Consider the following 13134-nt stretch of genomic DNA (forward strand, 5'->3'; position numbering starts at 1 on the left):
AGGAGTATTCTTATGACTATTAATGAAAAATAATATGGGTGGAATGAGAGAAGGCATGCTTTAGAGAAGATTGATAGTTACCTCTGAGGGAATCATTTTGGTTAATGAAGAGAATCAACAGAGTGGCCCTGTTTGCATGTAGATTTCTCATGCTTCAGCTCAGCCCCAGTTGTGAGTTCTTAGTTGGAAAGGTCATACATTGACAACGCTGAAAAATTCCATGCTAACACAAATAGCAGGTGAGTGCTCAGAGTTGAAGCAATGTCAGCTTACTGAGATATACCATTTGGGACTTGGTTGATCAATGTTGTGTATTTTGACTTGCTAGTTGGGAAACTCTTCTTAGGAGAGGTGTTCTCAGGTGTCCTCTATAGGGAACATAAGTGATAGAAGTAAGATTCTTTTATTTTTCACAGCAGAAATAAACTGATTTTCTTTTTCTCACATTCTTTTTTTTTTTTTTTTTTTTGAGACGGAGTTTCGCTCTTGTTACCCAGGCTGGAGTGCAATGGCGTGATCTCGGCTCACCGCAACCTCTGCCTCCTGGGCTCAGGCAATTCTCCTGCCTCAGCCTCCTAAGTAGCTGGGATTACAGGCATGCGCCACCACGTCCAGCTAGTTTTTTGTATTTTTAGTAGAGATGGGGTTTCACCATGTTGACCAGGATGGTCTCGATCTCTCGACCTCGTGATCCACCCGCCTCGGCCTCCCAAAGTGCTGGGATTACAGGCCTGAGCCACTGCGCCCGGCCTCTCACATTCTTTTTGATTAGCTGCTTCAAGTTACATTTTTTTTTTATCGCTTCCACAGACATATTGAAGTAAATGTAGAACAAACTTCACTAACTGGCATTTGTCTGATATTTGTATGTAGTCATATAAATTAGGTTTTCTGAGAACTCTGATCCTAATCCTGTCTATAATTACATTGTGTACTTTGAAAAGATCTAGTGGTTTTACTTAAACTGCCAGGATTTATTGAATGTCAAATCCCTGTAACTGTTTCCTCTTCTACTAAAAATGAAAAGCATTCACAGTATTACCTGAAGCAGCAGTTTATTTATTCATTTGCTTTGTTTTTCCAGTGTAGTAATAGAGTAATGACATTTAGAGCCTTTTGATATTGTCAATACAGCTGAATACAATGTCCTTCTGAATAAAAGGTGAAGTGGAATATAAATATTTCCTTCCTGTAGTGACTATTAACTGTATTGTTATTTTAATAGTGGGATGCTAAGATTGAAAAGATTCTCTGCCAGCTACAGAGGGAAAGTGGGTATGAAATGATGTTGATTTTCTTTTCTTTTCTTTTTTTTTTTGAGACAGAGTCTGGCTCTGTCACCCAGGCTGGAGCGAGTGGCACAATCTCAGCTCACTGCAACTTCTGTCTTCCAGGTTCAAGCAATTCTCATGTCTCAGCCTCCTGAGGAGCTGGGATTACAGGCATGCACCACCACGCCCAGCTAATATTTTGTATTTTTATTAGAGATGGGGTTGCACCATGTTGGCCAGGCTGGTCTCAAACTTCCAACCTCAGATGGAAATCCCAAAGTGTTGGAATTACAGGCATGAGCCACAGCACCTGGCCTTGATTTTTCTTCTTTTATTATTAGTTATTCTTTGGGGGCCAGGGAGTTAATTTTTCCAAAATTATATATTTCCCTAATAAGTTATATCAGGAAAAAGGAAAAATCACTTCATTATTTGTTCTTCTTCTTCTTCTTCTTCTTTTTTTTAAATACAATTGTGTGTAAGTCTAAATGGAGTTTACTCACAATACAGTCATATATAGGTTTATTGTTAGCAGTAAACCTTTTTGGTGATCCTGGGTTCCTGAGAAAATTGTAAAAGCTAGAACCCCTGCTTTGATAGATGTTTCCAAAATGAAAACTTGTATTTACTTATATGTCCTTTTCATGCTTTTCTATCAATAAAGACAGATTCACAGTGTGAGGGGGAAAGGGTTAGATTTTTTTCTTGGACAAAACAGTTTTCCTAGGCTTTTTTTTGGGTGGGGGGGGTAGCTATGTGATGAGCAGTTTGCTGGTGGCCTGTTCTACTTCTCTCTCTCTCTCTCTCTCTCTTTTTTTTTTTTTAAACTTGAGATGGAGTCTTGCTCTGTTGCCCAGGCTGGAGTGCAGTGGCACAGTCTCGGCTAACTGCAGCCTCTGCCTCCCAGGTTCAAGCAATTCTCCTGCCTCAACCTCCCGAGTAGCTGGGATTATAGGCTACCACGCCCAGCTACTTTTTGCATTTTTAGTAGAGACAGGATTTCACCATGTTGGCTGTTGGCCAGGCTGGTTTTGAACTCCTGACCTTGTGATCTACCCACCTCAGCCTCCCAAAGTGCTGGGATTACAGGAATGAGCCACTGTGCCTGACCTTTTTCTCTTTTCTATCTGGGCACACATTAGACTTCAACAAATTGTGGCAGGGGCATTGTGGGTGGTGGTGAGGTGCATGTAGACCATAGAGGTTGGTGGTAGGAGAGCAGGAACATATTCTGAAAATAACTGTTATTGCCGTTGAAGGCTTGTAGCATAGATAGTATTTGGACTTCAACTTAGACTATCTGATAAACTGATGTTATTAGTGTCTGGTTAAATTCTTTGGTTATAGCAGCATGCTAAAGGCAAGTCTCAGCTTTGTTGTGTGGCTTGAACTCAGGTCATACCTCTACCTGCAGCCAGCCTTGTTTTACAGCCACGATACCAGGTGAGAGAGAGTTGCTATATCAAAACACATCCATTACCTCTCTTCGAAAATTGACTTCATATTATTCTAGGAACAGAGTAATAAGAGCATCATCTTTATATAGGAAAGCTAGCCTATTGTGAACAAATTACACATTGATGAATGACCAAAGGTGTGTGTTTGCTGCTCATCAGAATTGTCTTGTAATCACTGGTTTGGTTTCAGACTCCTGCTTTGAACTTGCTGTGGGAGAAGTGCTGCAGTGATGATGTAGTGGTTCGAACAGCCTGCTGTGAAGGTCTCGTGGCACTTGTTGCTCAGGATCATGCAGAGTTCAGCTATGTTCTCAATGGGATACTCAACCTGATTCCATCAACCAGGTACTTTTTCCTCAGTATTTGGTCAGTTAATGATTTAAGCTTTTAGGGAAAAAAAATTCAGTAAATCCCTATTAAGGGTCAACATTGATCCTACTTGCCAGTGTTTTTTCTTGCTCTTAAAATATCATGCAGTTGCTATGTCATTACGAAAAATCATGCTGATTTAAACCCTACAGTTTTGGAATTTGTGGTCATTTGCTGTATTTAAGTTTTGGGGCTCTACTTAAATTTGTCATTGTTCTTTTTAAGAAGAAAAAAGCTAAATAGTTTATAGTTCAAAAATGCAATGCAGATTCCTGACTTATTTTCAGAAAGAAGGGTATCTATAGCAATGCTTCTTTCACAATGATATAGTTTATACATTGTAGTGAGTGGCATTCATTGGCCAGCCATTGGCGTTAGTGTATTAGAAAATAATGGCACTTATTTCTCAAATATTTTGTGGTTTAGGGATGTCTTTTCCCTGATTATTCCAAGTTAATAATGTTTTGTTCTTTGAATTTGTTTGGTATGACCATATTTAGTCCATTTACAGACTGAGGTAATGGGATAACAAGAAATAAGAGGAATCTATATCAGGGATCCAATATGGTCAAACAGGACCATATTTGAACCAGTGAGCTTCTGTTATAAAACACTCGCTGAAAAGGAGATGTTACTCTTTGCTTCAAGAAATTGTCTTGAGCTACATGTCCTAATGTTTGCCTACTTCAAATCATTTGGGCTTGTCCCCTTCCCTCACCTCTCACCAAGCCTCCCTCCTTCTTTGTGGAGCTACTTTTGTCATTGTTGCTGTTGTTGTTGAGACAGAGCAGTCTTGCTCAGTTGCCCAGGCTGGAGTACAGTGGTGTGATCTTGGCTCACTGCAGCCTTCGCCTCCCAGGTTCAAGCAATTCTCTGGCCCCCTTTCCCTCCCCTTCTCTCCCCTCCCTTCCATTCCCCTCCCCTCCCCCCTCTCTTTCCTTTCCTTTTTCCCCTCCTCCCTCCCTCTCTCTTTCTTGCTGTGCTGCCCAGGCATAATTAGAGCTCACTGAATCCTCAAACTCCTAGGCTCAAGTAGTTCTCCCGCCTCAGCCTCCTAAGTAGCTGGGACTACAGATGTGTGCCAGCATGCCTTGCTTGATTTTTCTTTCCCTTTTGCAGTCTATGGTTACAAAAGGAAAAGCCCTTCCCAAAGTAGATCCAGTCTTCTGTTCAAGTTATGTTTCTCCGCATGAACACTCTTGTTTAGACATCACAACTGTTCAGTCTTCCTGAGCCTTTGTGTGTGCTCCACCGTTGTTGTTAATGGTAGCCTTAGTTATTTTTAAATTTACAAATGTGATTTTTGGGCTGGGCACGGTGGCTCACACCTGTAATCCCAACACTTTGGAAGGCTGAGGCAGATGGATCACCTGAGGTCAGGAGTTCGAGACTATCCTGACCAACATGGCGAAACCCTATCTCTACTAAAAATACAAAAGTTAGTCAGGCATGGTGATGCATGCCTGTAGTCTCAGCTACACGGGAGGTTGAAACAGGAGAATCACTTGAACCTGGGAGAGAGAGGTTGCAGCGAGCTAAGATTGTGCCACTGCAGTCCAGCGTGGGCAACAGAGCGAGACTCGGTCTCAATAAAGAAAAAAAATGTGTTTTTTAAAAAATAAATAATACATTCATGTTGGATATTTGAGGCAAAACCTCTGTCCTATCACTGTATCTGTGTGGTTTTTTTTCTCATGGAGGACAAACTGCTAGTAGGTCTTAGAATATTCTATGCAACATATGACAGAAAATTTGTATGTATGTGTATTTAAATATATTTTTTCCTCATTTAACAAACAGAAATAGTAACCTGTTACATAGTATTCTTTATTTGCATTTTCAGTGAAAAAAATGTATATTGGAGCTTGTATTAGGCTATTCTTGCATTGCTATAAAGAAATACCTAAGGCTAGTTAATTTATAAAGAAAATGGATTCATTTTGGCTCATGGCTCTACAGGCTGTACGGGAAGCATCGTGTCAGTATCTGCTTCTGGCAAGGGCTTTAGGAAGCTTACAGTCGTCGTGGAAGGCTAAGGGGGAGCAGGCACATCACATGGCAGAAGCCAGGAGCAAGAGAGAGAGGTGGAGGTCCAAGAGGCTTTTAAACAACGAGAACTCTAGTGAACTAACTGAGCAAGAACTCACTTATCACTAAGGGGATGATACCAAACCATTCATAAGGGATCTGCTGCCATGATTCAGTCGCCTCCTACCAGGCCTCATCTCCAACATTGGGAATCATATGTCAACATAAGATTTGGAGGAGACAAACATCCAAACCATTCAGAGCTCATTCTGTAAAACATATAAAGAGCTTTCTATTTTTTTTTCTAGCTGAATAATATTCCATTGTGTGGATGAGCCATAATTTATCAATTTCCTATTATTTCTAATCTTTTTTTTTTTTTTTTCTTTGAGACTGAGTCTTGCTTTCTTGCCAGGCTGGAGTGCAGTGGCGTGATCTTGGGTCACTGCAACCTCTGCCTCCCAGGTTCAAGCAGTTTGCCTGCCTCAGCCTCCTGAGTAGCTGGGACTACAGGTGCATGCCACCGTGCCCAGCTAATTTTTATATTTTTAGTAGAGTTGGGGTTTCACCATGTTGGTCAGGATGATCTCCATCTCTTGACCTTGTGATCCTCCCACCTCCACTTCCCAAAGTGCTGGGATTACAGGTGTGAGCCCCTTGTGCCTGGCCCTAATCTTTTACAATCGATAGTGCTTCTGTTATTAATCTTATACACATAGGTGACCATAAATAGGTTCTTTGGCTATTTAGCAAACATATGAAAGAAAGCCTTGAATTTTGTAGTAAGCAAATTTAGGACTTTTAACAATGGAAGGATGCCGGACGTTAAAAAAAAATTCTTATCTCAAAATGTTCATATTGTCTAAATTGTCATCCACAGGGAGATAATAGACAGAGTAGATGCTGAAGCTAACCAATTTAACTTTTGAATCAATTTGATCATAAAATATATACATGCTAAGTTTTCCTTATTGTTGCCATTGGAGAAAATGATTATTTGTATGTTAGAAAACATAATTTTCTTCATTGCTTTATTTCAAGTAGCAGAACTTTGTGGTGTGTAGTGATTATGAAGACTATACTTTGTACTGTTTATGTTTACCAAAAAAAACCCCAACAAAATGAGAATCAATTTTAAGAAACAAGCTAATTAAGAACAGGAGACTCAGACAGCCTCCTCCTCCTCCTCCAAAATGAACCTCAGGAAATCGTCTGAGACAGAAAACCATCTGTGTCTTTGGGATCTAAAGGCAGGAATGGGCCAGGCCTGGTGGCTTATGTCTGTAATCCCAACACTTTGGGAGGCTGAGGGGGGTGCATTGCTTGAGGCCAGGAGTTGAAGAACAGCCAGGCCAACAAGTTATAACCCCATCTCTAATAAAAATACAAAAAAATTAGCCAAGTGTGGTGGCACGTGCCTGTAGTCCCAGCTACTTAGGAGGCTGAGGCAGGAGAATGGCTTAAACCCAGAGGCAGAGGTTGCAGTGAGCCAATATCACGCTACTGCACTCCAGCCTGGACAACAAAGTGAGACTTGGTCTCAATCAGTCAATCACTCAATCGATCCATCACTCAATCAATCAATCAATGTAGGAATGACTTTGGGTGAGACACTTTGGGCCTTCAGTTTCCATTATTTAAATTTCTACTTGTCTCAGACTTCTTAAATTAGAGGTTTATTGGTATCTAGAGGCACCTTGGGAATTGAGACACACCATAATTGCTTATCTTTGATTTAGAAAAATAATTTTAAAACTTTATCTTTCCATCTTGTTTATTTATCTTCTGTGATACTATCCTTCAGGAACTAAGAAAAAGAGAGGGGGTGGATAGAAAAAGCCAATAGTGAGAAGCAGCCTTCTATAGAATAGATATTTAGAGAATGTAGCTTATTGAGTTTTCTTGGCATTTAGAGCATATTTTGAAAGCATGAAAGAAAGATGGAAGGAAAAGTAGATGAGCCCATCTCTTCCAGCCTTATAACTTGCTCCTTTGTCCTTTGCAAGTCTAGTGTATAAGATTCCCTTGGAACACCTATGGAAGCCCGGCTTCCACCTGAAGCCCAGCCCACAATTTGAGAAACAGTGGCTTAGAGCGGGTTACACTGTATAGTCTAACTTTGAAAAAGACTTGTCATTGCAATGCTCTGGTTGTCTAAACTTCAGGGAGTGGCTGGGAAAGGGTCTGGCTTTGCTTGAGAGACTGTTCTCTTCAAAGGAATAGTTTGATGTCCTAGAATGTTCTTTGTTCAAAGCTGAGGCAACATGAAACAATTGTAAACTAGGTTTTATAGCTTCTGTAAACAAAGAAATGGATTTAAGAGGTCTAAAATATTCTTTTAATCAGTAAGGAAATTTGAAAAAAAATTATTCCCTAGGGAGGGTGAAGGAAAGAAGGGGACCACAAAAGAAACACAGTAAGGAAGTCATTATCACCAGTTGAATGTGAATTTTGAAATGAAATGAAACTGAACGTAAAGTAAAAGATACATAGTAGCATATAGTTTTCTAGACCTTTCAGGAATTGTTTGTTTTGAGTTTAGATTGTTTTTGGTTTTGTTGATTTTGGTTTTTACATTGACTGTATCCTGGAATAAAAAGTCCCAAAGAAGGGAATTTTCCATTTTTCTTTCCTTAGAATTTTTTTTCCCTTAACTGTGCTGGCTTCTAGAAGTCTCATGCAACCATTGTTACAGTTGCTTAGTAACAGGATCATGAAGAAAAAATCTTGCTCTCCGGGAGAACCAGGTATTCAGTTTTGATATTGAGGTGTCATGACAGCCTGTAATTTCAGCTCAGCTGCTTCCCCCATTCCTTGTCTTAATATACTTGGTAGGAAGGTTATATGCTGGATAAACTAGGCTAGAGCTTGATTTGTATGCCTTTTGTGCTTTTAAACAGGGAAGGGACCTGCCATCGAGGTATTTGGGAATATAAAGTGTATTAAAGTGTGGGAAATTAAAGTGTATTTTCTGAGACTTCTAAAGTCTACATTTTAATGAAATTTAGCGTAGGATATTAAAAATTCTTGTATTGGATCCTAAGTAAACCTGTTGGATTCAGTGTGTCTTTGATCATGGGTTGATGAAGGTTCAGTGGTTAAAAATGATTCTGAGAACCATTTGTAGTTAAGATTTAGATTGATTTATGGAGAAAATTCTTGTCTCTCAGGGCCTTTTCTTTTATTGATGATCCTGTTTCTTGGGAAACTTTATTGTTTTGTTATGTTGGAAATGGCTAGCAACTGTATTCATATTTTGTTGTATTATTGAAGCTTTTCTGTATTATTTAGCTTCTTTCTTTTTATTTTATTTGGCAGGAGAAGAAGCAGCAAGGAAGGATGCCTTTATGAGGTTTCCTCCAAGGTTTAGGGAAGACAACACACTTTAATCTGCAGCTGGGGTATCAGAGTATTACTACCTGAATCTGATGTGGTTTCAAGGTTTATATTGATATTGATATTATGGCTTATTTAAATGTTATTAGAGAGTGACAGAATTGCTCTACCATGTCTGTTTTCCTGTTTTGTCTTTTAAATATTCCTTTTAAGCGTATTTGCTTGTTTCTAGATGTTCTCTTTCCTTTTCTTCTCCAGTCCTTTTTTTTTTTGCCCTTGAAAATCCCAGAATTTCTCTCAACTTTCAGCTCCTAACCAGGAAAGTGGTTCCAGCCACTTTTCTGATCTAGGACGTTCTGCCCTATTTCTTTTGAAGTTAGTTGATTTGGTTGACATCTTTGTCACAAAATCTTCCATTGTAGAATCATGTATTTATGCTAAGATGTTTCTAGGTGATTTATGAACAGTGGCTACTGAACACATGTTACTTGTATAATGGAAAAATCCTTCAGAAGAAATCAGGCCGTTTTTGGTACGTAGAAGGCAAATGAGTGCACAGAACTTGGTAAAGCGAAAGCTCAGTAACGTTACATTTCTTAGATTTTATTTTACAGAAGCGTTTTTTTGGGGGGTCATTCATTTAAGCATGGTTTTCTTAGAACAATTTATTTTCTCCTTGTCTTCTTGTCTCTGTTTATCTCTCTCATATAGTTTTATAATGAATTTAGACAATGATTTGATTATTTTTCTAGTGTTTATTACTCTTGTTTGCTGATGACTTACTATGCTTAAGGCTAGTGAATTACCTTGTTCATCTGAAATCCTTTCCAGTTAAAAAGCAACTTGGCCACATTTGTTCCCATGACACCTAGGGATGCATCCCTCTTGGGAAGTTATGTCATTGTCTGTAACCCAAACCCTTTAAATTCTACCCCTTGTCAAATATGGGTACATCCTTGTACCTAATGTTTGGTATATTTTGAAAGTAAAGCACCAAGTGTTATTTGTACTCTTTCAGAAAGAGACCCAGCTTACATGAGCAGTGTTTAGTGTTGTAATGAAATAATTTCCAAACAAAAAGAACCTGTTACATGTTATTCATATGCACAGTAGTAATCATGCCATGTTAACTAGCAAAAAGCAATCTGCTTGAGTATTTTTTATTTAGTATAGTAGGTAGAGCTTGACTAAAAATTAAATTTTTTTTTTGTATCTTTAACATCATAACTGACCCCATACTCCCTTTCATTACAGGCTAAGTATCCCCTATCTGAAATACTTGGGACCAGAAGTGTTCCAGATTTTGTGTTTTTTGGCTTTTGGGATATTTGCATATATATAATGAGGTATCTTGGATTGACCCAAGTCTAAATGCAAAATTCATTTATATTTCATGCACACCTTATACACATAGCCTGAAGGTAATTTTGTACAATATTTTAAATAATTTTGTTCGTGAAACAAAGTTTTAATTGTGTTTTGGCTGTAGCCTGTCACATGACTTTAGGGTGGCATTTTCAACTTGTGTCACATCAGTGCTCACAAAATTTAGGATTTTGGATTTTTGGATTAGGCATGCTCAACCTGTATGAGATCTGGGTCTTGGCTCTTATGCCCAGTGAAAATTGTGGAACTTTTTTGCATTGTCTCTTGCTATTGTGCTTGTGGCTCAGTTTTGAAGTTTCCTTTGCTTTCTTTAAGGGTTCTTGAGTAAATTCAGCTTTTCCTGGCACCTGCCCAAGAAAGGATTTATTCCAGCTGATCTTTATTGTAGGCTTCTGTCAGTAGTTTCCTGAGTGTATTAGGTCCCCATGGGCTACCAGTTACAGAAATCCACTTGAACTAGTGTGAGTAAAAATGGATTAAGTTTTTTGATAAAGGAGTATCTATCTTTTTTTTTTTTTTTTTTTTTTTTTTGGAGATGGAGTTTCACTCTTGTTACCCAGGCTGGAGTGTAATGGCACGATCTGGGCTCACCGCAACCTCTGCCTCCTGGGTTCAGGCAATTCTCCTGCCTCAGCCTCCTGAGTAGCTGGGATTACAGGCATGCGCCACCATGCCCAGCTAATATTTTGTATTTTTAGTAGAGACGGGGTTTCACCATGTTGACCAGGATGGTCTCGATCTCTTGACCTTGTGATCCACCCGCCTCGGCCTCCCAAAGTGCTGGGATTACAGGCTTGAGCCACCGCGCCTGGCTGTTTTTTTTTTTGTTTGTTTGTTTGTTTTTAAGACAGGGTTTCACCATGTTGGTCAGGCTGGTCTTGAACTCCCGACCTCAGGTGATCTGCCCACCTTGGCCTCCAAAGTGCTTGGATTACAGGCATAAGCCACCACGCCCGGCCTCAGGAGTATCTATCTTATAGGACCTAAGAATAAATGTGCACCTAGGCCTCAGAAACAAATGGGATATAGACTGTGTGTTTCATTCTTCTTTCTTCCTGCAGACTTTCTCTGCCTCCTAGTTCATAGGGCACCAGCTGCTCCTGGCTTAACATCTCTTATATATGAGGCAGCCAGACTGAGATTGGAATTTCCTGGCCACAATTACAAATTTTCAATGGTAGGACCTGGAGCTGGATCAGCTAGCTCTGCCAAGTGTTAGTTTTCTAGAGCTATTCTATTGAACGATGATAAACTTGATGGCTTAAGACAACATAAATTCATTCTTTCATGATTTCATGAGCCTTGCAGCCCAAAACCAAGGTGTCAGCAGTATTGATTCCTTCTGGAGGTTCTGTGGGGAAAATCTGTTCTGTGCCTCTCTACTGGCTTCTGGTGGCTGCTGGAAATCTTTGGCATTCCTTGCCTTTTGGCCGTGTAGCCTCAGTCCCTGCCTCTATATTCTTAGGGCTGACTTATCTGTGTACCTCTGTGTCTCAAGTACAATATCCCTGTATTTTGTCTATAAGGATGCCAGTTACTGTATTTACCACCCACCTAGGATGATCTCATCCCAAGATACTTAATTTAATTATATCTGTGGCCAGACGCGGTGGCTAACACCTGTAATCCCAGCACTTTGGGAGGCTGACACGGGCAGATCACGAGGTCAGGAGTCTGAGATCAGCCTGACCAACATGGTGAAACCCCATCTCTACTAAAAATACAAAAATTAGCTGGGCGTGGTGGCAGGCGCCTGTAATCCCAGCTGCTCGGGAGGCTGAGGCAGGAGATGGAGGTTGCAGTGAGCTGAGATAGCGCCATTGCACTCCAGCCTGGGCAACAAGAGTGAAACTTCGTCTTAAAAAAAAAAGAAAAAAAATTATATCTGCAAAGACCCTATTTCCATATAGGGTCACATTCATAGGTACCGGGGATTGGGATTTAGATGTATCTTCTTGGGGGACAGAATTTAACTCTGCACTCACTGGTCTTCATTGTGCAAGCATATGTGTGCAAGGATCACTTATACAGTAACCATATGAATGCAGAGGGAGTGGTAATTTCCAAAACAGAGAGAAGACTTGCTGAGAAATCCTGAGTGTATGATGAACTATATTGTTTGCCAAGAACATTGGCAAGGAAAACGTAGTCATCCCTCTCTGCCAAGTGGAAAACTGCTTGGGGCATTCTAAAGTAGCAAAACAGTATGTAAATATCATATACCGGTTAAAACAATTCTTTAAGCACAGGTTACGTGACCCTGCCCCTGTGGCTCCCTCGTGGAGAATACTTTCTAGCTTGTCTTTGATCAGTGGTAAGCAGGCACCAGCTGCCTACCTAGTTCATTTTGATTCTATGAGAAAACACAGAACACCTGTTTGTTAATAATAATCACCTGCTCAGGCAGAATAAATACGTGGGTCAGAAGCTTCTCGGGGCCTTCAGCCCAGAAAGTTGTCAGTCTCTGAACCTTTCAGCTCTGAAGACTGTTGGCCCCCAGATAGTCTCACTTTGCTGTTCTATCTGGATGTCTGCTTCTCAGTGCCTTCAGTGCCACCTGGGTGTGGGTCTCTATGGCTGAGCTGGTCTCGGTAGAGACAAAAATACTATTCCTGAGGAGTCCTCTGCGCTGGGACTGAATTTGGAGGAGAGCCACATGGAAATAGGTATTTCTCAGCCATTTACCTCTAACTTTGAAACATAATTGTGCTTAAATACAAGTGACTAATACTAGATCTATGTTGTTTAGATAGGGATAGAAGGAGGAGAGAGAAAGTGAGTGGAGAATCAGTGTCAAATATAATTGTTAAATTGTGATGGTGGGATACTGCCTTGACTCCCACAACCACCAGAATGTTTTCTTTAAATTATAAATTATCTGTCTAAACAGCAATAATAATGGAAACAAAGGCTGCTTTGTTTTCTAGGGGGAGGGGATTAAGGAAGGAAACTACACTTTCTTGAATATAAACTATGTGCCCTGCCTTGTGCTTTAGAGTTTTACCTAAAGTTCCCCACTTAATTCTCAAAACAATTCTGGGGGTTTGGGAGAGACTTTTTCTTAGGTGAGATTGTTTTCTTTTCTCAGGAGGACATAATATCTGATTGTTTACATTTTTGGTGATGTTAGCAGCTATTGATGCTCAATGACTAGATCTATTCATTATGGGTTTCAAAATAGTGTCATTCTAATTCTATTATTTTTTTTCTTCACTTATTACCTGAAATACTGCTATAAAGAGAATCTTGCCCATATCTGCTGTTTGGTCACCCAGAGGTGTAATTTA

The 13134-nt window shown here is 39.9% G+C and overlaps 1 protein-coding gene across 4 annotated transcripts in view; it reads left to right on the plus strand.

Annotated features, from left to right (window-relative positions):
* Positions 1–13134, plus strand: part of FOCAD (focadhesin) — a 312140-nt gene that overhangs the window by 34746 nt on the left and 264260 nt on the right. For all 4 annotated transcript variants that reach the window (XM_074394918.1, XM_003928127.4, XM_074394919.1 and 1 more), the window contains one exon: positions 2919–3073. In XM_074394918.1, the coding sequence (XP_074251019.1) occupies positions 2919–3073 (155 nt within the window). The remainder of the gene's footprint in view (positions 1–2918; positions 3074–13134) is intronic.

Source organism: Saimiri boliviensis, chromosome 2 (assembly GCF_048565385.1).
Source record: "Saimiri boliviensis isolate mSaiBol1 chromosome 2, mSaiBol1.pri, whole genome shotgun sequence".
Taxonomy (NCBI): Eukaryota; Metazoa; Chordata; class Mammalia; order Primates; family Cebidae; genus Saimiri; species Saimiri boliviensis.